At 34.4% G+C, this 24,903-nt stretch overlaps 1 protein-coding gene across 1 annotated transcript in view; it reads right to left on the bottom strand.

Annotated features, from left to right (window-relative positions):
• Positions 1-615: 615 nt before the first annotated feature.
• Positions 616-24,903, bottom strand: part of LRRK2 (leucine rich repeat kinase 2) — a gene marked incomplete at both ends in the record, with an annotated part of 152,938 nt that continues 128,650 nt past the window's right edge. The window contains 10 exons of the mRNA XM_082849938.1: positions 616-737; positions 5,242-5,309; positions 7,130-7,342; positions 8,608-8,760; positions 12,039-12,223; positions 14,243-14,315; positions 15,568-15,761; positions 17,116-17,310; positions 20,661-20,761; positions 21,986-22,156. Of these exons, the coding sequence (XP_082706064.1) occupies positions 616-737; positions 5,242-5,309; positions 7,130-7,342; positions 8,608-8,760; positions 12,039-12,223; positions 14,243-14,315; positions 15,568-15,761; positions 17,116-17,310; positions 20,661-20,761; positions 21,986-22,156 (1,475 nt within the window). The remainder of the gene's footprint in view (positions 738-5,241; positions 5,310-7,129; positions 7,343-8,607; positions 8,761-12,038; positions 12,224-14,242; positions 14,316-15,567; positions 15,762-17,115; positions 17,311-20,660; positions 20,762-21,985; positions 22,157-24,903) is intronic.

The following is a 24,903-nucleotide window of genomic DNA, read 5'->3' as shown; positions in this document are numbered from 1 at the left end:
AAACTGTTCTAACATTTTTATTCTATTTTATAGAATATCTAGAAAGTAGTCCAGCAATAGACCTGTCAATCACAGAATGTAAAATAAAGTTTACCTTCATTATGAGTAACAAAACAAAAAATTATCCACTTTGTAAATTTCACTACGAGTACTGCAATTAAGTACTTTTTCGATTTCCTTTCATTACTTAATCCACAAGATTAATTAGGATATATAAGAAACATTAATTTTATATATTTTTACAAAATAAAACCTATAAACAGTCCTTCATATACACAGTAGCAAACAGCAAGTAGTGGAAATACCCTTTTTTTTTTTTTTTTTTTTTTTTGCGGTACACGGGCCTCTCACTGTTGTGGCCTCTCCCGTTGGGAAGCACAGGCTCAGGACGCGCAGGCTCAGCGGCCATGGCTCACGGGTCCAGCCACTCCGCGGCATGTGGGATCCTCCCAGACCGGGTCATGAACCCGCGTCCCCTGCATCGGCAGGCGGACTCTCAACCACTGCGCCACCAGGGAAGCCCTGAAATACCCTTTTTATATATAAACATTTTTAAAAGAATATTTACAAGATAATAATTTTCCCATCCAAAGACAAAGATTTCCAAGATCTCTCTTATTCAACAGATATTCTTCTCATTTTTTCAGCTAATTCTTTTCTCACTCCAATATGTTTTTCTAAATTTTTCACTTCATGTGGAAGATTGATGTCCCAAACAGACAAGCAGGACTGTATCTCTAGAAAATTAAAAAACAAATCATGTTTCAAAGATCTGCCATGAGACATTTTTATTTTACTTTTTGTTAATTTATATTTAGTTGCCTTGGACAAATGTGTATGTGTGTGTGTGTGTGTGTGTGTGTCTGTGTGTGTGTGTGTAAATAATGTACTAAATTATTGCCATTTATAAGAAATTACATTTGGAAAATGTTTAAAATACATTCTATAATGTATTTTGCTCTATAACTATTAAACCTTAATAAGTGTGGAACTTTAATAACCTATAACACTTCATTTTCTGAAAGAAATAAAGATTTTTCAAACACTGTTCAAAATCAGACATAATATGGATATAGGTAATATGTAAGGAAAAATATCCACATTTAGTTTAGGTTAGAGCTAGTTCTCATTTTATAGTGGTTGAAATCTCTATTTCACCTGAAAACTAAATACTTAACACTGCTAAATAACTAAAACTTAATTTTAAAGATTTATATCTAAATTATTTGCACTATAACATAAGGCAAACACTAACAGCCATAAAAGGGGAAATCGACAGTAACACATTCATAGTAGGGGACTTAAACACCCCACTTTCACCCATGGACAGATCATCCAAAATGAAAATAAATAAGGAAACACAAGCTTTAAATGATACATTAAACAAGATGGACTTAATTGATATTTATAGGACACTCCATCCAAAAACAACAGAATACACATTTTTCTCAAGTGCTCATGGAACATTCTCCAGGATAGATCATATCTTGGGTCACAAATCAAGCCTTGGTAAATTTAAGAAAATTGAAACTGTATCAAGTATCTTTTCTGACCACAATGCCATGAGACTAGATATCAATTATAGGAAAAGATCTGTAAAAAATACAAACACATGGAGGCTAAACAATACACTACTTAATAATGAAGTGATCACTGAAGAAATCAAAGAGGAAATCAAAAAATACCTAGAAACAAATGACAATGGAGACACAACGACCCAAAACCTGTGGGATGCAGCAAAAGCAGTTCTAAGGGGGAAGTTTATAGCAATACAAGCCCACCTCAAGAAGCAGGAAACATCTAGAATAAACAACCTAACCTTGCACCTCAAGCAATTAGAGAAAAAAGAACAAAAAAAACCCCAAGCTAGCAGAAGGAAAGAAATCATAAAAATCACATCAGAAATAAATGAAAAAGAAATGAAGGAAACAATAGCAAAGATCAATAAAACCAGAAGCTGGTTCTTTGAGAAGATAAACAAAACAGATAAACCACTAGCCAGACTCATCAAGAAAAAAAGGGAGAAGACTCAAATCAATAGAATTAGAAAGGAAAAGGAGAGGTAACAACTGACACTGCAGAAATAAAAGAGATCATGAGAGATTACTACAAGCAACTCTATGCCAATAAAATGGACAATCTGGAAGAAATGGACAAATTCTTAGAAATGCACAACCTGCCAAGACTGAATCAGGAAGAAATAGAAAATATGAACAGACCAATCACAAGCACTGAAATTGAAACTGTGATTAAAAATCTTCCAACAAAGAAAAGCCCAGGACCAGATGGCTTCACAGACGAATTCTATCAAACATTTAAAGAGCTAACACCTATCCTTCTCAAACGCTTCCAAAAGGGAAGAGTTCCTCCCAAGAGGGAGGAACACTCCCAAACTCCTTCTACAAGGCCACCATCACCTTGATACCAAAACCAGACAAGGATGTCACAAAGAAAGAAAACTACAGGCCAATATCACTGATGAACATAGATGCAAAAATCCTCAACAAAATACTAGCAAACAGAATCCAACAGCACATTAAAAGGATCATACACCATGATCAAGTGGGGTTTATTCCAGGAACGCAAGGATTCTTCAATATACGCAAATCTATCAATGTGATAAACCATATTAACAAATTGAAGGAGAAAAAACATATGATCATCTCAATAGATGCAGAGAAAGCTTTTGACAAAATTCAACACCCATTTATGATAAAAACCCTGCAGAAAGTAGGCATAGAGGGAACTTTCCTCAACATAATAAAGGCCATATATGACAAGCCCACAGCCAACATCATCCTCAATGGTGAAAAACTGAAAGCATTTCCACTAAGATCAGGAACAAGACAAGGTTGCCCACTCTCACCACTGTTATTCAACATAGTTTTGGAAGTTTTAGCCACAGCAATCAGAGAAGAAAAGGAAATAAAAGGAATCCAAATCGGAAAAGAAGAAGTAAAGCTGTCACTGTTTGCAGATGACATGATCCTATACATAGAGAATCCTAAAGATGCTACCAGAAAACTACTAGAGCTAATCAATGAATTTGGTAAAGTGGCAGGATACAAAATTAATGCACAGAAATCTCTGGCATTCCTATATACTAATGATGAAAAATCTGAAAGTGAAATCAAGAAAACACTCCCATTTACCATTGCAACAAAAAGAATAAAATATCTAGGAATAAACCTACCTAAGGAGACAAAAGACCTGTATGCAGAAAATTATAAGACACTGATGAAAGAAATTAAAGATGATACAAATAGATGGAGAGATATACCATGTTCTTGGATTGGAAGAATCAACATTGTGAAAATGACTCTACTACCCAAAGCAATCTATAGATTCAATGCAATCCCTATCAAACTACCACTGGCATTTTTCACAGAACTAGAACAAAAAATTTTGCAATTTGTATGGAAACACAAAAGACCCCGAATAGCCACAGCAATCTTGAGAACGAAAAACGGAGCTGGAGAAATCAGGCTCCCTGACTTCAGACTATACTACAAAGCTACAGTTATCAAGACGGTATGGTACTGGCACAAAAACAGAAAGATAGATCAATGGAACAGGATAGAAAGCCCAGAGATAAACCCATGCACATATGGACACCTTATCTTTGATAAAGGTGGCAGGAATGTACAGTGGAGAAAGGACAGCCTCTTCAATAAGTGGTGCTGGGAAAACTGGACAGGTACATGTAAAAGTATGAGATTAGATCACTCCCTAACACCATACACAAAAATAAGCTCAAAATGGATTAAAGACCTAAATGTAAGGCCAGAAACTATCAAACTCTTAGAGGAAAACATAGGCAGAACACTCTATGACATAAATCACAGCAAGATCCTTTCTGACCCACCTCCTAGAGTAATGGAAATAAAAACAAAAATAAACAAATGGGACCTAATGAAACTTCAAAGCTTTTGCACAGCAAAGGAAACCATAAACAAGACCAAAAGACAACCCTCAGAATGGGAGAAAATATTTGCAAATGAAGCAACCGACAGAGGATTAATCTCCAAAATTTACAAGCAGCTCATGCAGCTCAATAACAAAAAAACAAACAACCCAATCCAAAAATGGGCAGAAGACCTAAATAGACATTTCTCCAAAGAAGATATACAGACTGGCAACAAACACATGAAAGAATGCTCAACATCATTAATCATTAGAGAAATGCAAATCAAAACTACAATGAGATATCATCTCACACCAGTCAGAATGGCCATCATCAAAAAATCTAGAAACAATAAATGCTGGAGAGGGTGTGGAGAAAAGGGAACACTCTTGCACTGCTGGTGGGAATGTGAATTGGTTCAGCCACTATGGAGAACAGTATGGAGGTTCCTGAAAAAACTACAAATAGAACTACCATATGACCCAGCAATCCCACTACTGGGCATATACCCTGAGAAAACCAAAATTCAAAAAGAGTCATGTACCACAATGTTCATTGCAGCTCTATTTACAATAGCCCGGAGATGGAAACAACCTAAGTGCCCATCATCGGATGAATGGATAAAGAAGATGTGGCACATATATACAATGGAATATTACTCAGCCATAAAAAGAAACGAAATTGAGCTATTTGTAATGAGGTGGATAGACCTAGAGTCTGTCATACAGAGTGAAGTAAATCAGAAAGAAAAAGACAAATACCGTATGCTAACACATATATATGGAATTTAAGAAAAAAAAATGTCATGAAGAACCTAGGGGTAAGGCAGGAATAAAGACGCAGACCTCCTAGAGAACGGACTTGAGGTTATGGGGAGGGGGAAGGGTGAGCTGTGACAGGGCGACAGAGAGTCATGGACATATACACACTAACAAACGTAGTAAGGTAGATAGCTAGTGGGAAGCAGCCGCATGGCACAGGGATATTGGCTCGGTGCCCTGTGACAGCCTGGAGGGGTGGGATAGGGAGGGTGGGAGGAAGGGAGACGCAGGAGGGAAGACATATGGGAATATATGTTTATGTATGACTGATTCACTTTGTTATAAAGCAGAAACTAACACACCATTGTAAAGCAATTATACCCCAATAAAGATGTTAAAAAAATAAAATAAAATAAAAAATAAATTATTTGCACTATAAAGAAGCTACCAATTAAAAATGCCTAAAGTTTTATAGCATATGTAATATTTACTGTAAATGTATAAACACATAATATGTTATAATCATTCACATCATTGCACTCTGCTTGGAATCCAGTATATCCTATTAAACATTACCTTTTTGATGTTGCATACCTTCAATACTCTTCCGGTTATACCCCAAAACCAGCATGACATTTTTAAGGCTTCCTTTATAAAAAAATAAAAGTTTTCTGTTAAAACAATATAATAAGTTGGACTTCAAAGAGTACAACTGTTCATATTTAAGACACAAAAACTTTGGAACTTAACTTAAAATTCCATTATTTATGAGATCCCTCAACTATACTGAATAAAAAAACTCTCCAAGATGACCAGAAATTTTTTAAAGTTAGAAAATTTGTGATCTACTCCTTATTATCATTCTTATTAATTGTGTGAATCTGAGAAAATAGCTTAACCTTTCTGCAAAATGGGTTCAATATTTATACAGTACCCCTCCAGCCAAAGTTATATGTCAAAGAGATATGTGTGCAAAAGTGCTTTGGATACTATAAGGCACTGGTCAAATGTGAAGCATCTGGATAGAGAGTTGCATGGACAGATAATATACTGATACCCTGTCACATAACCATACTTTATTCTCAAGTCATTCAATAATTTATTCAACAAATATTTATCAAAAGCCTCTATGTACTAGGCCCTAGGCTAGGCCATGGGAATAAAAGGGAACAAACACAAGCAGAGCCAACCCACATGGAGTTTACGGTCTAGTGAGGAGATTAGTTACTACTCAGTAACTAAGTTAACTAGGCAAAAGATGAAACCACACACATAAAACCTTGAGGTAGGGTGAAGCATAGTATTTAAGAGGGACTGAATGTTCTTCTAGACCAGAAAGAGCAGAGAGGAATATGGCAAATGATAAGGGCTAGAGAACTACGGTGAAGCCAGATCATGCCATACATTGTACATTAAGTTTAAATTATTTAAAAAATCAATAAAACCCATTGAAATCTCACTATAATGTCAGTAATGAACAACCATTTGGATGCCAAAGTATTGGGCTGGCCAAAAAGTTCGTACGGAAAAACCCGAATGAACTTTTTGGCCAACTCAATACATACAAATTAAATTAAAGGATAAAACAACCTTGGTGAGTAAGACTAGAGGGACGACCCCCTGCACACCTACTACTTTGCTGGTGTGGACGTGTGTCCTGATAGTCACCAGTCACTAGGAGCACCTCATTCTAACTCCTGTGCAACTCAGACACACAACTCTGACATGGACAATGGGTGAGGTTGAGGAGAAACATTTATCTCAGCCCTTAATATATTCCTGTAAAAGGAATTTACTATTCTCTTTACCCTGTTAAACATTTTATTTCTCATTTGCTAAAGCTACATTAACTCTAGTTTTGCAGAACTTAACCCCATTTTTGTGATCAACTCTATATATACTAAGTCTATTCCCTAAAGCAAATAGTCAAAAGAAGATAGTTAAGTTTGAGTATCATGTGCTATCATGATTTTTTCATACTTAAGTAGAAAAGGAGTAACAAGATAAAACATAAAAGCTTGAGTAAAACATTATGATTTGTCAATATCTGTAAATTGTGAAGTTCGGCATATATTGCTACAAGAATATAAATTTATTTATAGAATGAAAAACTAGTAGGAAGCTTAAACTATGATCAAAATAAATATCTGTTTTAATTTCTTTGGTCAAAAACTTAAAAATACTCAACATTATATGTTTTTCTCTTAATTATAAAGAACAAAGAGAAAGTAAGACCCAAATTTAGTGTCAGTTAGAATAATCTGCTTCTCTTATGGGACTAAAAACATCAATTCCCTCCGTGTTTTTAAGGGCCCTATTCAAAATACATCCTGCAAAATTTCACTGTGAACTTCTGAGACACTTCACATGACGCTGGAAAGTGAAGAGAAAACTTAAATTTAAAATAAAAACATATTTTTATAGTCTTAGAGAATATGAAAAAAAAGATCTAAAGGAAAGAAACTTGCCTAACTGTGCAGTCATCATGGCCCTAACAGAATCACAAAAGCTGTGAATTATACAGATGATTCGACGAGCTGAAAGATCAAGGAGTAAGATATGCCCCCCCCCAGTCCCTATCCAGAGGGCAGTGTTCTTCTGGAGGCAGAGAGTTTTCACTCTCCCAGAATAAGACATTTGGTGTTTCGCTTCCTTGTTTGCTTTGACCAGCTTCTCCCTAAAAACCGTAAGGAAAGTATGCATTAATACTTTTTTCAGAAATAAAGAGATAAAAAAAATGTGTGTCTCTCTCTGTATATACAGACACACACACACATATATAACATTTTAAATTATGAATACATGACAGCATACATTACATACTATTAAAATTGTACAGAACTAATTTTGCTAAATATAGTATGTCAAAGAGTCACGTTTTACTACATAAAGCATAAATGACCAAAGATAACACAATTGTCTCCTAACTTCAAGAAATTCTGAAATAAATAAGATAGATACAATTTTTATTAATAAGCCTATGTAATCCAGCAAAAAAAAAAAAGAACCAATTTGTCCAATATAAAGGAAAAAAAAGTTAGTTTCAAAAGGTTTTTATGAAGTCTAAAAGTTATAGAGGAAAATAAAATTATAATCATCTACATGTAAAAGATATGAATACAAACGACTGAATTTTTCACTGAGCTAATGAGTAATTCATGACAAAAATGAGGTATCCAGAAGTAAAAGAATTTCATGAAGTAAGGGACCCTTTACCAGGCAGAACTCTCAGCTCTTCTGAACATAAATTTCCTCACCATCCAGAGAAAAACTAAGAAGGTGTTAGGAAAGTAAACTCTGAAATCTAATTTTATGGATACAGTATATAATCTAAATGTTCTCCAGCAGATAAAAAAATCTATACTGTAAAACCGGAACAAAACTATGAAGTAGCTAGCAAATAAGGCTGGCAATGGTCCTGTGTGCCAGCAGCAGCAAACAAGGGATGTGCTTGATGGGAAGTCTCCGACACACTGTATCAGACTGAGCACTGCGGCCTCAGTCTGGCATCTTGATCTTCCCTCCTTAGTGCACTGGTCAATCCAGTACATTTTTTCACCCATATTTTATATTGTTTTGTGACTTTTTCTTTGTAATACCTTGAGGAAACCATATCTATTATGTGCCTATTTTTTTTTCAAAAATGAAATTTGTTGGATACCAACAGATGGTGCTGAAAAGCATTAACAATTTTGTTTCTGGGGGTTGTTTTTTTTTTTTTTTTAACATTTTTCCATTTAGAAGTAGAAAGGAAGAAAAATAAGCCATACTTCCTCTCTCTGTGAAATATGAAGTGTAAGGACAGCTCTTACAGGCATAAAATAAAGAAACAATGACACTGTACCTACAGTCAACAACATATTGTACACTTAAAATTTTGTTAATTGGGTAGGTCTCATGTAGTATTCTTTTCACAATAAAATTAAAAAAATAATAATTTACTTTAAAAAGTGCACACAGTCTATCAGTTCACAGAGTTTTTCAGTCTTCTTGTCCCATACTTCCACAAATGGGCTATTTTTCTTAGCAACATAAAGAGCCGTGTCTACCACCACTGCTATGATGTTGGAATCACTGAAAGATGCATAAGAAAACCTAGGGGGAAAGAAAAGAATGTCATTTCATTTTTCTAGTATTTCAAAATATAATGCAACCTTATTATGTTAGCTCTTAATGCATATAAAGGATTAACACTATTTTGAAAAAGAAACAGGCTAGAGTATTTGGCAATTATTTCATATTATCCCCTAACCATTCTGAATAGAATACTTTGCGAACAAAAGTCCAGGACCAGAGAGCTCCACAAATGAATTCTACCAATCATTTAGAGAAGAGTTTTAACATCTATCCTTCTCAAAATATTTCAGAATGTTAGAGGAAGGAATGCTCCTGAATTCATTCTATGAGGCCAGCATCACCTCAATACTAAAAACCAGACAAAGAAAACACATAAAAAAGAAAATTACAGGCCAGTATCACTGATAAACATAGATGCAAAAATCCTCAACAAAATATTAGCAAACCAAATCCAACAATACATTAAAATGATCATATACCATTATCAAGTAGGATTTAACCCAGCAATGCAAGGATTTTTCAATATCCACAAATATCCACAATATCCACAAATCAATCACACCACATTAACAAACTGAAGAATAAAAATCATACGATCATCTCAATGGAGGCAGAAAAGGCTTTTGACAAAATTCAACATCCATTTATGATAAAAACTCGACAGAAAGTAGTCATAGAGGGAACATATCTCAACATAATACAGGCCACATATGACAAGCACATAGCTAACATCATTCTCAATGGCGAAAACCTGAAAGCGTTCCCTCTAAGATCAGGACCAAGACAAGGATGCCCACTCTTGCTACTTTTATTCAACATAATACTGGAAGTAGACACAGCTATCAGACAAGAAAAAGAAATAAAAGGAATCCAAACTGGAAAGGAAGAAGTGAAACTGTCACTGTTTGCAGATGACATGATACTATACATAGAAAATCCTAAAGTTGCTACCAGAAAACTACTAGAGCTCATCAATGAATTCACTAAATTTGCAGGATACAGAAATCTGTTGCATTTCTATACACTAACAACGAACAATCAGAAAGAGAAATTAAGGAAACAATCCCATTAACAACTGCATCAAAAAGAATAAAATAACAAGGAATAAACCTACTACAGCAGATAAAAGAGCTGTACTCAGAAAACTGTAAGACTCTGATGAAAGAAACTGAAGATGACGCAAACTGATGGAAAGCTACACCGTGTTCATGGATTGGAAGAATTAATATTGTTAAAACGACCATACTACCCAAGGCAATCTACATATTCAATGCAATCCCTATTAAAATACCAATGGCATTTTTCACACAACAAGAACAAATAATTTTAAAAATTTGTATGGAAATACAAAAGACCTGAATAGCCAAAACAATCTTGAGAAAGAACATAACTTAAGGAATCACACTCCCTGACTCCGGACTATATTACAAGCTACAGTAATCAAAACAGTATGGTACTGGCACAAAAACAAACACATACATCAATGGAATATAAGAGACCAGAAATAAACCCACCCACTTATGTTCAATTAATCTACAACAAAGAAGGCAAGAATGCATAATGGAGAAAAGACAGTGTCTTCAATAAGTGGTGCTAGAAAAACAGGAAAAACAGCTACATGGAAAAGAATGAAATATAGAAGATTCTCTAACAGCATATACAAAAATAAACTCAAAGTGGATTAAAGACTTAAATGTAAGATTAAGTACCATAAAACTCTTAGAAGAAAACATAGGCTGAGCACTCTTTGGTTTAAATTGTAACAAAATTTTTTGGGGGGATCTGTCTCCTAAAGCAAAGAAAATAACAGCAAAAATAAACAATGGGACCTAAGTAAACTTAAAAGCTTTTGCACAGCAAAGGAAACCATCAACAAAATGAAAAGACAACCTACTGAATGGAAGAAGATATTTGCAAATGATACGATTGATAAGGGGTTAATATCCATAATATATAGACAGCTCCTATAACTCAACATCAGAAAAAACAAAAAACCCAATTAAAAAATGGGCAGAAGACCTGAACAGACGTTTTTCCAAAGAAGACATACAGATGGTCTGCAGGCACATGAAAAGATGCTCAACATCATTAATCATCAGAGAAATACAAATTAAAACCACAGTGAGATATCACCTCACACCTGTCAGAATGGCTCTCATCAAAAAAACCACAAATAATAAATATTGGCAAGAATGTGGAGAAAAGGGAAACCTCATACACTGTTGGTGAGAATGTAAATTGGTGCAGCCACTGTGGGAAACAGTATGGAGGTTTCTCAAAAAACTAAAAATAGAACTACCATATGCCCCAGCAATTTCACTCCTGGGTATTTATCCAAAAAAATGAAAACACTAATTTGAAAAGATACACACACCTTAATATTCATAGTAGCATTATTTACAATAGCCAAGATATGGAAGCAACCTAAGTGTCCATCAACAGATGAATGGATAAAGAAGATGTGGTATATATACATATAAAATAGAATAATACCCAGCTATAAAAAAGAATGAAATTTTGCCATTTGCAACAACATGGATGGACTTAGAGGTTATTACGATAAGTGAAATAAGTAAAAGAAAAACAAATACTGTTTGATATCACTTCTACATAGAATCTAAAAAATAAAACAAACTAGTGAATATAACAAAATAGAAACAGACTCACAGATACAGAGAACAGACTAGTGTTTACCAGTTGGGATAGGAAGGGGGGGAGGGCCAAGATAATGTTAGGGGATTAAGAGGTACAAACTACTATATATAAAATAAATAAGCTATAACAATATATAGTACAACACAGGGAATATAGCCAATAGTTTATAACTATAAATGGAATATAAACTTTAAAAATTGTGAATCACTATGTTGTACCCCTGGAACTTATATAATATTGTAAATCAACTATACCTCAATAAAAAAAGAAAGAACAAAGAAAATTATACAAAATACATGTGTTAAATCCATATCTTTAGTAAAATAATGAGTTGCTGCCTCTCAAATTCCATGTTTAATTTGATACAGAGATAATGAAAATAATAAAAAATTAGATTGATAGATACTACTAAAATTACTATGAGTTTTCATATTTTATCCCAAATGTGATTAGACTGGGTGATTTTTTAATGTTCCTCTGCTTTCTAAGTTCTATAATGAATATTTAAATTTACAATAGAAAAATAAAGTATGCATTTTGAAAGATCTTTGTTTGGGATTATCAATAGCATTACTGACTTGATTGTAAAGAATAAAAATGAAAAATATGGTAAATGAGTTGCATAGATAAGAATAACTTACAGCTGATTTGTCCTGGTCTCAATCCGTTTCTGAATGGTGAAATCATCAGAAAATGAGAAAACTTTTGTACCACATCCTCCCCACATAATGTTTTTCTCGGTTGAATTCATGGATTCACTCAAACACATCAGTGGAGTGCTGACATTTCCTATATTGAGTGTCTTCAAAGGAGCAGCTCCTTTACACTTTGCCAAAAAGAGAAAACACATTCAGTAAATTGAGTAGCCACAGAATGAAACAGTGTAAAATTTCAGCTTTCTAAAAACTACTTTCCCATCTTAAATGGTTAGAGGTATTAAAATAAAAATTCAGGATACATTTTTCAAAGGACTTATAAAAACAGGATTTAATTCAAATGGTATTCAATGTGTTATCCTTATAACCAATCTCTTCACTTCTCCATGCAAAACTTGTACCGGAAGTAACTTAGGGATTATACTATAATTACGTCTTTGTCTCTCATTAGATAATAAGCTTTTTTGATAACAAAGAGTATGAATGGGTAGGATGTTGAATGACTAGATAGAACCACAGATGAATGATGGATGGAGAAATTAATTCTTTAATGATAAATGTGAATCTTAATAACAGAAAGTCACATGATTTCTTCAAGGTTAAAGAACAGGTTAACCACCTAGAGAAATGGAAATAAAAACAAAAGTAAACAAATGGGACCTAATGAAACTTAAAGGCTTTTGCACAGCAAAGGAAACCATAAACAAGAATGAAAAGACAACCCTCAGAATGGGAGAAAATATCTGCAAATGAAGCAACTGACAAAGGATTAATCTTCAAAATATACAAGCAGCTCATGCAGCTCAATATCAAAAAAACAAACAACCCAATCCAAAAATGGGCAGAAGACCTAAATGGACATTTCTCCAAAGAAGATACACAGATTGCCAACAAACACATGAAAGGACGCTCAACATCACTAATCATTAGAGAAATGCAAATCAAAACTACCATAAGGTATCACCTCACACTGGTCAGAATAGCCATTGTCAAAAAAATCTACAAACAATAAATTCTGGAGAGGGTGTGGAGAAAAGGGAACCCTTCTGCACTGTTGGTGGGAATGTAAATTGATACAGCCACTATGGAGAACAGTATGGAGGTTCCTTAAAAAACTAAAAATAGAACTACCATATGACCCAGCAATCCCACTACTGGGCATATACCCTGAGAAAACCATAATTCAGAAAGAGTCATGTACCACAATGTTCACTGCAGCACTATTTACAATAGCCAGGACATGGAAGCAACCTAGGTGTCCATCAACAGATGAATGGATAAAGAAGATGTGGCACATATATATAATGGAATATTACTCAGCCATAAAAAGAAATGAAATTGAGTTATTTTTAGCGAGGTAGATGGACCTAGAGACAGTCATACAGAGTGAATTAAGTCAGAAAGAAAAAAATAAATACCGTATGCTAACACATATATATGGAGTCTAAAAAGAAAAAATGGTTCTGAAGAACCTAGGGGCAGGACAGGAATAAAGACACAGACATAGAGAATGGACTTGAGGACACAGGGAGGGAGAAGGGTAAGCTGGGACGAAGTGAGAGAGTGGCACTGACATATATACACTAACAAATGTAAAATAGATAGCTAGTGGGAAGCAGCTGCATAGCACAGGGAGATCAGCTCAGTGCTTTGTGTCCACCTAGAGGGGTGGGATAGGGAGGGTGGGAGGGAGGGAGATGCAAGAGGGAGGAGATATGGGGATGTATGTATACACATAGCTGATTCACTTTGTTATACAGCAGAAACTAACACACCATTGTAAAGCAATTATACTCCAATAAATATGTTAAAAAAAAGAAAAAAAAGAAAGAACAGGTTGGTAGCAAGCCAGACTTAAAACTTGTTTCCCCTGTTTTTTCCAAAATGTATTTATAAGAAATTATCTACTTCACTTATATAAAAATGGAATTATTTCCATCCCTAACCTTATAAAGCAGATCTCATTTATCAATTCATCCTTGGTTCATTCCTATAAAATATACAGTTAATCAGTAAGTACTTATAGAGAATGTACTGTGTTCAACACTTCCTGAAGCAATAGAAAGGTAAAAAGCAGAATATATGATCCAGAATCTCAGGGAGTTTATAATCAGTTAGAAGGAAGGTGGTGATGAGTAAACATAAAACAAAGAACTTAAATTCTCATGCAGAATGCATTCAACATTTACCTTAACCGTTTTATCTTCAAAAATTGCTAAGTTGCCATCAGCAGTTCCCACTAAAAGGAAATTTTTCTGCTTGCTAAAAGAAAAAATGTCAGAATTGTTACAAAAATAATGCTTATATTGACCAAGATGGTCTTAACATCCCACCTACCTTAACTAAACTTTAGATAGGTTTCTTCCTGATTATTGGCCTCTACCTCCTTTTCCTTAGAGCATTTACTTGAGAAAACTTACATTGCAACTTCTTTCTCTGCCCATTTAAGATGTAGAGCTTCTTCAAGTTTTACAACTCAAGAATGTCTTTTCTCAAGGATCTGGGTGCCCTCTCTGAAATGTCATCAGGAAGGATGGCACCCCTTCTCCCATTCTTTGTGGGAGGGTAGGAGCCTACTTCAATAAGCAACAATCAGCAAACACAGATAACCTAATCACACTGACCCTCCCCGTCCCCCAATGTCCTCCAGTACTTTTCCAGTAGCTCATTACAGGGTTTAAAAAAATCTCCCACCTTTTATTTCAGCAGAGCTGAGTCCAATCCCTCTCCCCTATTGCAATAATCTTAAATATAAAGTCTTCCTTGCCTATTTGACTTCATCTGATGAAATTTTTATTTGACAGTATCCAAATAATTTCAACTCCAAAATTGCCAGTGGAGTTTATATTTTAGCCACCAAAAACTTGGACTTCACATTTTTCTAATACTTTTTATTTTCCAGTACTGACTTAAACCAGAGAAGTATATGGTGCATAATCTAAATGGCTCCTGGAAATCATACTTCCCCAAATATTACAGCAACCAACCTGTTACACCTGAAATTCTGCCATTTCGATAAATTCCTGAGATAAAATCTTTTCGACTGATAATGGTTAAGCCATTTCACTATTGACAACTTCTGAACTCATCTACTGAAGTTTTTTTTTCCAATTTGGTAGTTAGTTAAGTGATATGCTTTAGACTGGCATTAACAGTTTATTGATATACATGTATTCAAAGTAAGAATGAATGAGAACTCATTTTTGAAGAGGCCCTACAAAAATCAACTGATGTGCTAAGTGTTGAAGAGTTAGAGCCATAGTTGAGATAAAACCAGGAGCAAGGCTGGAAGTCTGAAGAAATGACTGACCTATTTTTTAACTGTCTCAGCTTGATCTGTATACAGAAAAATGCAAATATCTTCGTGGCCTCCTATAGTTCCCTTTAATATATGCAACCAATGGAAAAATGTTAAAAATGAGCAACCTTTCTTGATACTGTAACAATTTTGCACACAATTAAGTCATCTAAAAGATATGTAATTTTCCCCCAATGGTCAAAATCACCACCTTACCTTTGCTTGGAAAAGGAATTGCAATACAAGCAAGTAACAGAATCAGTCATCTTTTCAAGAGTGTGCCTCTTTCTCTCATCTTCAGTATTGACGACGAGGAGCATGCCAGACTGTGTTCCAGATACAATCCAGCTTTCCTTTTCAACAGGAAGATGCACCAAGGCTAGGCACAATATTCTACTATCAGTAACTTCCTGTTAAGAAAAGAAAACACGCTTTAAAGGACTTGGTTCTAGCTTAAGTGACTAGAACTTACATAGAATGAAAATATTATGTAATCCACATACTTAACTCTTTTTACTTTCTTGGTTTTCATTTTTAAAACAATGACAATATTATTTAACTTTCAACAATAAATGAGTTAACCGGCAAAAAAAAAAAAAAAAAAAAAAAATGCCTGCCTAGAATGCACCTGAAACTAAAAATTGAAAATTACTTCTCAGTATCATTTCCCACTCCATCAAAATAATATAAGAGGATTGTTCAACCTTAAGAATAATGTTTAGGTACAACATTTCTTTCAAGGCAACAGTCAAAATATAAGGTTTTTTTAAGTCTAGAAATTTACCTTATATTTCCCAATATAATTTATTGGGAAATATAAGGTAAGTCTAGAAATATACCTTATATTTCCCAATATAATTTATTGATCCATCTTGCAGAAGCCATGCCCAGATCTCCTCTATCACCCACCCCCGGCTGCTCTGAGTGTTGGCTACTAAGAGCTCAGAGCTGCACCCTTCACTACCTTCAGCTCATGGGAGCTGGCTTGTTAAGAAATGGTTGGGAGGTTATGCCACCCCTACCCTTGGGCAAATTGCAGCTGATGACTGACTGATAAGTGGGAATGAAATACTGGACCCCTTGCCTGGTGAAGGGATAAATCTGTGCCGTTATTCACATTCCAGAGTTTCTTGTGGGTAAAGACTGAGGCTAGACTTCCTCAGACACTACATTTTTGCTAAGCTTCTTCCCCTGATCTATGTGGCTTCCCATACCTCCTTAAAAGTTTCTCTCTCCTTGAATCACTCATATAAGATTCTCTGTTTCAGGCTGTGTTTCTAGCATTCCTGACCTAAGACACACATATACTGTGATTTTAAAATAAAACACACACTACTTCATTTCATGTGAATACACTTGTTTTAACAGGAAGCTAATTTAATAACACTCCTATATTATATTATATATATATATAATATATATAATATATATATATATATACACACATATATATATATATATATTATCGCAAGTAACTTTTTTTTTTTTTTTAAAGAACCAGTCACTGCAGTCCACTTGAAAGTCATGGACACCCTCGGGAATCTCACGGGCCTGGTTCTTGGCTGGGCCCCTGACAAAAGGTTCTGCCCAGCAGTTGAACCCAAATAGCTGTGTCCAAAACCAAATGCCGGTTCTTCAAGTCCTGGACACTTCGCACCTGCACACTGAGTACCCCTAAGTAATTTTCAATTGTTTCATGCTTTAAAATAATTTGCAAAGTGAGTTTTCTGGAGTTTCACTAATTTAAATGGTATTTGGACTTACCGCAGAAGTGTATCTTTCTGTATTTAAGTCAAGAAAGGAGAGCTGTCCTTTGTCAGTGTGCCCACAGCCCAGCCAAATGCTTGCATTCTTGCTGTTATGATTCATAGCAACCATGCATTCAACAGTAAAGTTTTTAGGTATTGATATACGCCTCATCAGACAGATTAACTCAGCTGAATTCAAAATGTCAAAGACCTGAGAAAGTTTAAAAATTAACAAAATAACACATCAGGTTAACACATGCCCTCTTGAAAGATCATATCATTATGCATAAGGTAGTATTAAATGTTACAGCACTAAACCTAAATCTTATTTAAACTGTGACCCATTCGGAGCAACAAGATTAACAATCAAACTATAGATATTAAGATAATACTTATTTTTAAGCTATGCATGATATACGCACTTTTGTACATATGGTATGTTTTGTAACTTGAAAAGAAAATCTCAAAAGTGCCAAATGAACAGAATTTAGCAGAGTCAGGAACTATTCTTCATTCAGTTTCATACCGCAGAGACGCATCATGTTGAAGGGCCCACGATAGAATACACCTTCTACCAGTTGAAGGGAAAAGACATTTTGATTTTGGTAACAAAACTCACAAATCACCTCTAGATTCTGTTTTTATATTTTTCCTTCAAGCACTAACGAACTAAAGAGATGGCAGAGAGCCAGCGTAAGGAAACAGAACCAGGGGTCAGGAAAATGGAATTAGAGCCCTGTGTCACAGCCACTTACCTGCCACTCACGAGGCTCCAAGACAGCTCCATTTCTCCCAGTGACTCATCTGACAAAGGTGATGAGTTTACGCACCTTGCCTAGTACACACTGTATTCTAAAGACTAAACGGGTATGTGAAAGTTTCTGAAAACTGTCATGTGCTAAAAAAAACCCTCAAGATTGTTATGCAATCTGTAAAATACAGGTGAAATATAAGTGAAAATTAAAAGAAGAAAAAGTAAAATAATAATTAAGCTCTGGAAAATTTTGCTTTGATAATTTTTTTTTAAAGTCTGTGTAATTAACACTGGTAGCAACCAAAATTAAAAAGTCAGTAAGGCAACTAGTCAAGATGATTATATGATGTTTGATAAAGGCAGTGTATACATGTCCTCAGCTATTTCTGAGTAGGAAATTTAAAATTGAACAAAAATTTTTCAATGAATTATTATACAAAATTGAGAGTCCACAACATAAAAACAGCTCTTATTTTGATCTATTAAAATCTGTTTCATTTAAAACATAGTAAGAGTTCTGTTTCCAATAATATGGTGGAAGAGGTTATTTGGACAAAACTTCCAGCTGAATACAACTTAAAATGCTGAAGAAATTATTTTTTAATCTCTTAAAAACATTAAAGATCTGACAACACCATATAGAATTTTCAGGCCAAAATATTAATGAAAGACAGAATCCAGAGAGGTCAGATGAACCCTGAAGCCCAATTTTCCCTTTAGGCATTTGTCTATTGAAGCAAAACTGATGTGCGGTTTTTAGTGCCTTGTGAGGCCAGTGGGAAAGAGTTAAACCTATGACCTGCCCAAAGTGGAGAATGTAGTCTTGTTCCCATAAAACTGGGATCCCAAAAGGACTGCATATTTAGAATAAATGAGAACCAGATATAAAGCCACTCCACACTCCCACTCTCACTGGTTTATAAGAAAAGTTGCCTTGGGACTTTACAGACACAGGGGGAGAGAGCAAAAGAACCCTGAGAAACTGTTTATTAATTAATAAGCTTGTTCTCGAGATTTGTAGACCAGATTCTCATCACCTGGGTGATTCAAAAACATCTCAAGCCAGGAATTGAGTGTAAAGCAATTTATAGCAAGATAATCCAGAAAAAGATGTGCAAGACCTAGATGCAAAATTATAAAACTTTATTGAAAGACACTTAAGAAGACCTAAATACAGAGATAACCCATATTCAAGAATAGAGAGACAATATATCATAAGGATATTGTCTACAGATTCAATGCAAGTCTAATCCAAAGCACAATAGAATTTTTCATAAAAGTTGACAAAGTGATTTAAAATTTTATATGGAAAAACTAGACTGAAGAACAGCTAAAGCATTCCTAAAGGATAAAAATAAGGGGGGAAAGAGACTATTATAAAGCTTCAGGAATTAAGACAGGATTGTACCGGAGGAAGAACAGGTAAATTGACCAATGGAAGAGAATGTGTGTGTGTTTATCTTTGAGTGTATATTACAGAGTGGAAATGGAAAATAAAAAGATCAGTAGAAGACAAAGGAAGAAACAATTTCATAGATGAAGCTGGAAAAATTGGTTACCCATAAGGAAAAAAGGAAATTGGATCTAGATTAAAATGTCATTTCCTGATGGATTCAGAACTTAACTATTAAGAACAAAATTTTAAACATTTTGAAGAAACAATAGGTAAATATTTTTGTGACTCTGAGAGAGATAAGGACCTTTTAAAACAGGACCCTAAAATTAATAACCATAAAAAGAAGTATTGTTAAATTTATCTCTATTAAAATGAAGAAAATCTGTTAATCAAAAGGCACTCTTTAGGAAATAAAAATGCAAACCATGAATTGGGAAAAGAAATTTGCAACATATATAACCAACAAAGTTTTAGTATACAATGTATAAAGAAGCGCTTTTTAAATTTTATTTTTACAAAAACAACTCAATAGAAAAATGGCTAAATAATGAACAGGCATTTTCCAGAAGAGGAAACATATATGTGACCAATGAATATATAAAGAGATGCTCATCTTTATTAGTAATTAGGAAAATGTAAATCAATACACAAGACTGAATCTGTTTGGAAAAAATTAAGAAGTCAGATAGTACAACGTTTAGGGAGAATATATTAAAAAAAACAGCTACCTTAATATACAGGTGATGGAACTGTTAAGCTAGTACAACTTCTTCAAGAAATGATTTAGATATTCCCATATCCCATGATTCTGCAATTCAACTCCTGGTTAGATACCACAAAGCAATTCTGATACAATTTGCACTAGGTGACATGTACGACCGCACTCATTAACAGCACTATTTATAATAGCAAAAAACTAGAAACAATACCAATACCCACTGATATGATCATGGGTAAATACATTGTTGTGCATTCAAACAATGGAATGGAATAGTAGGGAAAGTAATCAACAGCTATGTTCAACAACATGAATGAAGCTTACAAAATAATGTTGGGAGAACAACTGAAAAAACTCAGAACAGCACGTGACTATGATTCCATTTTAAATAAATTATAAACTGGGTAGTAAAATCATAAAAAGAAAAATAAACAATGATTATCATGAAAGTCAGGAGACTGGCTACATATAGAGAAAAGAGGGTGATGCAATCAGAAAGAGGCATATATGCGTTTCTGGGGTGTTGGCCCTTTATTTTGTGCCTGGGGTAGTGACGGGATAGAGGAGTTTTGCTTTATAACTGTTTTAAACTGTGTGTGTTTGTTTATATGTTTGAGTATATATATTTGAATATTACATATATATTTTTGATGTTCTGAACAAAATACTGATAAATTTTGACTACACAAATACCTGGGCAGAAGTAGGTCTTTCCTGAGGATTTTCTTTCAAACATTTTTTAATTAACTTCTCAACCATAGGCCATGGGGCACAACCATATTCTTTAACTGGATCTAAAACATTAAAAAACATATCACGCTTAAACACTGGACAAATCAGAACAATTATTTTATTTCTTCTCAATGTGTATGAGAGGTCCAGACATTGCAAAGGAACCACTGATCTCTATAATCCCATATATATCATGAATCTACTTATCACTCTTAAAGCTAATTTTGTTAACTGTCTCCACTAGAGACATCAAGAATGAGTTCTTAATTTTTACAGTATAAAAAGAGACACAAATACCAACTGAATAAAAATAGATTTTCCTTTCATACCTTCATTTCAAATAGACTTTGAAAACACTTTTGTTCATATAATAGACTGCTTTGCAAATACTTTTTATTTTAATATTCAATGTAGACAAGCATTTAATCCATTTAATCCAAAGTTACCCCCACAGTCACTTTGTGCACATTTTTTTTTTATAAGAGGTATGCCATTTTTCTGATTGGTATAGAATACAGACCTGAAAACTTTCACTGGAAAGCTAACTGATAAAATGAGGGAGATGACCTAGATTGTGCACAAAGTTTAGTCGAATAATAATAGATTTCCTTCTGTTGGGAATCTTTAAAGGTTCCCCAGAAGGAGATAGTTAAAGCTGTATTCCCTGCAGATGGAACATAGTATACACTCAAAACTTTTCTTAAATGAAAAGAAAAGCAGAAAATATGAGAAACTAAATATATTTAAAAGAATACTTTAGAATGAGAACTGAAGAGTTAAGGAATGAATGACAAAGCCCTAGAATTTCTTTAAAGCATGAGGCAACCATTCAAAATGAGATTTGATTTCATTGAATACTCATTTACGAATTCTTACTAATATTTACTACTAAAAATTATTATTGTAAATAATTGAAGCTTCCATTCCTGCATAGAAATTACTTCACTCCAAGAAAATGAAAATAGCCCAAGCTAATGGACACTTAGTAACTCCTTACAAGAAGAAAAGTCACTAAACCTGGAGTTCTAATAGTATTTCCTTCTCTGAGTATTCTTCTAAATATAATACCAAATATATCAATATTTGGAATATTAAAAAGAAGCCCTATAAATTCTATCTTTCTCATATGATTTTATTAATATGTCACAGAATTTAAGAATATTCATGCACTAAAAAAATTTTCAGCTGTGAAATGAATTACTATACAACTACAATTAAATAACTTGGAAATGAAGCTGCTATTAAAAAATAATAATAATCTTTATTGTAGATAAAATAAAACTTACCAGGTAATTTTCCTTGTATTGCCAATTCATCAAACTCATTTGGGAACTTCAAACCCTCTGCTATTCTACCTCCAGTTGTCAAAATATCATAGAGTAGCAAACCAAATGAATAAACATCAGCCTGTTGGTTATAAATAACATTTCCTCTGGCAACTTCAGGTGCACGAAACCCTGAAAGTAAACAGACATATTAATAAATATGCCCAACCCCAGAACTTATACACCCAGGGAGGTATATACTTAGGTATATGTGCTGATGAAGAGACAGGAAGATGAGTTCTAAACAGGCCACATCACCTCTATAAGAAGACATTTTAATCAAGTCAATTAACAGCCCTGTCCCAGGACATTTCACCCCAAGGTCCATCTTGAAGAATAATAAGGATAAACATTCAATAATAAATTATTAAGTGATATTTCATAATTAAATAAATAAAGCCTAAGAGGGGGGAAAAGTCTACATCATTCTTAATAATAACTATTCCCAGAGCAGTGTTTCAAACAGAGGAGGAGACAGGAGGGAGATTTCTAGACTTCACTCCAAGTCACTTTAACCTGGCTGCAATGCTAATGGCCTTATCATTCCAAGAATTGTGACTCTGCTCCTTGAACCCAACTGAACACTAAAAAGAAAACCTCGAATAAAACGAATAAAAGCCCTCTCTCTCAGGTGTAAGTTCATGCCTGAAATTCTCTGAAAGAAAAATAAAACCTTTCATTTTGCAATAGAGATAAATCATTTTTAAGCACTTCAGGGAAAAAAAAGTAATTTCAACATTACCTGTAATAGTCAACAATCTAAGGAAAACCAACTATGTTCTATATATAAATATTTGAAAAATAAAAACATTAAATTATCACTTTTTGACTATTAACTTCATGAAGATTAAAAACAATAACAAACCCAGAATGGGAAATAGGTGCTCTAATTCAAGTTTTGAGGGAATTTTAATTGATAAACCTTTCTAGAAGGTAATTAGTATTTCAAAATTCAAAATATGCCTACCCAGCAATATGATTTTTAGAAATTTAATGTTTAAAAATTAGTTTCATAAATGGGAAATTTTTAATTTACAAGTCTATTAATTAAAGCCTTTCAATATATCAAAAAGTTCGAAAAAATTAAATATACATCAAGATGTGGTTAAGTAAATTACTGAAATATTATGTAACTGTTAAAACTGATATTTGACACAGAAAGATGTCCCTGAAATATTAAGTAGAAAAAGAAAACAAAGGCAGAATTTACAATACAGTATGTATATAAAACACTCAAGCACATTAAATCTAGATATATCTCTTTGTTGCCAGAGTGTTATTTCCACTAATTTATTAGAAACACATCTTTTGACCTGCTCAATAGCATTTGCTGCTTTCAACTCACAACCTTATGTTTTGCAAATCAAATCTTAATTTAAAACATCGTGGAGTATTTCAACCAAAATGGGGAGGGGAGGGGGACTGAGGGCATCAAGACCTAAGCTACCAACATAACATTTAACTATCAATCTAAACCATAAGATCCTCCAAGCTACTCTACATGTATCCTTATCACTGAGGACTTCCCTGGAAAAGCAACTCCAATTTCTTCAAAAACTTTTGCCTTATTTTTCAGTATACTGGTCACCATAGTAGTAACAGGAAGAATAACATTTCAAGCTACTCAATGTATTCACCACTGAATTTAATTTGGGAAGAAAATGAACACTTTTAATGTTACTTGTCACTGGAGGCTAGAAATAGAAACATTTCCTGCCTGTTTACAAAAGAACAGTGTTGTCACCTGATCTAATACTGTGAATGATCTATGGCAGTTATGGACCATGCTACTGTACCACACGGATACCCTCTTTAGCACTGATGCCCCTCAAAGACTACAAATGTTAAGTACTAACTAAAATCCTAAATGTACGTTGTATTAGGCTGTTCAAATAAGTCATTTATTTAAACATGTATCACTTCTACTTCTAGGTAAGATAGAATAACAGGGACTAGACTTACCATTCTGCATAAAACAATGAAATAACTAGACAACATGTATGAAACTCTGGACACCAGGAACACAAGACAGTGATCTCTGAGAGAGACCAAACAAACAAGATGAGTTTTCTGAATGCCCTTCAGAGGACAGGGAAAGGGAAGGTAAACAGAGCCTTCTGTGTTAAGAAGGGGGCCCCCTGTGTTAAGAAGACAGAGCAGAGGGCTTCCCTGGTGGCGCAGTGGTTGAGAGTCCGCCTGTCGATGCAGGGGACACGGGTTCGTGCCCCGGTCTGGGAAGATCCCACATGCTGCGGGGCGGCTGGGCCCGTGAGCCATGGCCGCTGGGCCTGCGCGTCCAGAGCCTGTGCTCCGCAACGGGAGAGGCCACAACAGTGAGAGGCCCGCATACCGCAAAAAAAAAAGAAGAGAGCAGAGAGTCCAGGAAAGAAAAGATACCTAAGGAATGTGCCAGGCATTGTGCTAAACACTTTACATGAATTTCTCATCTGATTTTCACAACAATCCCCTACAACAGATACTATTATTAGGTACTACTGTTTAACCAAGGAAAGGAATTAGGTAATTGCTCCAGCCCTGGCTAGTAAGTGGTAGAGCAAGGATTCAAACTAAGACACTGACTTCATAGCCCAAGTTTAACAGAATCTAGACAGTCAATAATCATTAGGTCATATATATCTATCTCCAGAATCCACTGCGGTGCCTAGAATGTGCACCATTGAGAAAGATTAATTTAAAACAGACATTTGCTCTTTTTATTTGAACATAAGTCTAAATGCTATTCATATTTACTCTCATAACTTTTTGCTTATATCACAGGCTAATACTCTCAAAATCTAGAGTAAATGCTAATCATCTTGTTAAAAGTTTTTCTGCAAATAACATTTTCCCCAATGTAAGACAATACCACAATTTGAGCT

The sequence above is a fragment of the Leucopleurus acutus genome (genome assembly GCF_964270905.1).
Source record: "Leucopleurus acutus genome assembly, chromosome: 11".
NCBI classification, from domain to species: Eukaryota; Metazoa; Chordata; class Mammalia; order Artiodactyla; family Delphinidae; genus Leucopleurus; species Leucopleurus acutus.
This window is presented reverse-complemented; position numbering and strand designations above follow the sequence as displayed.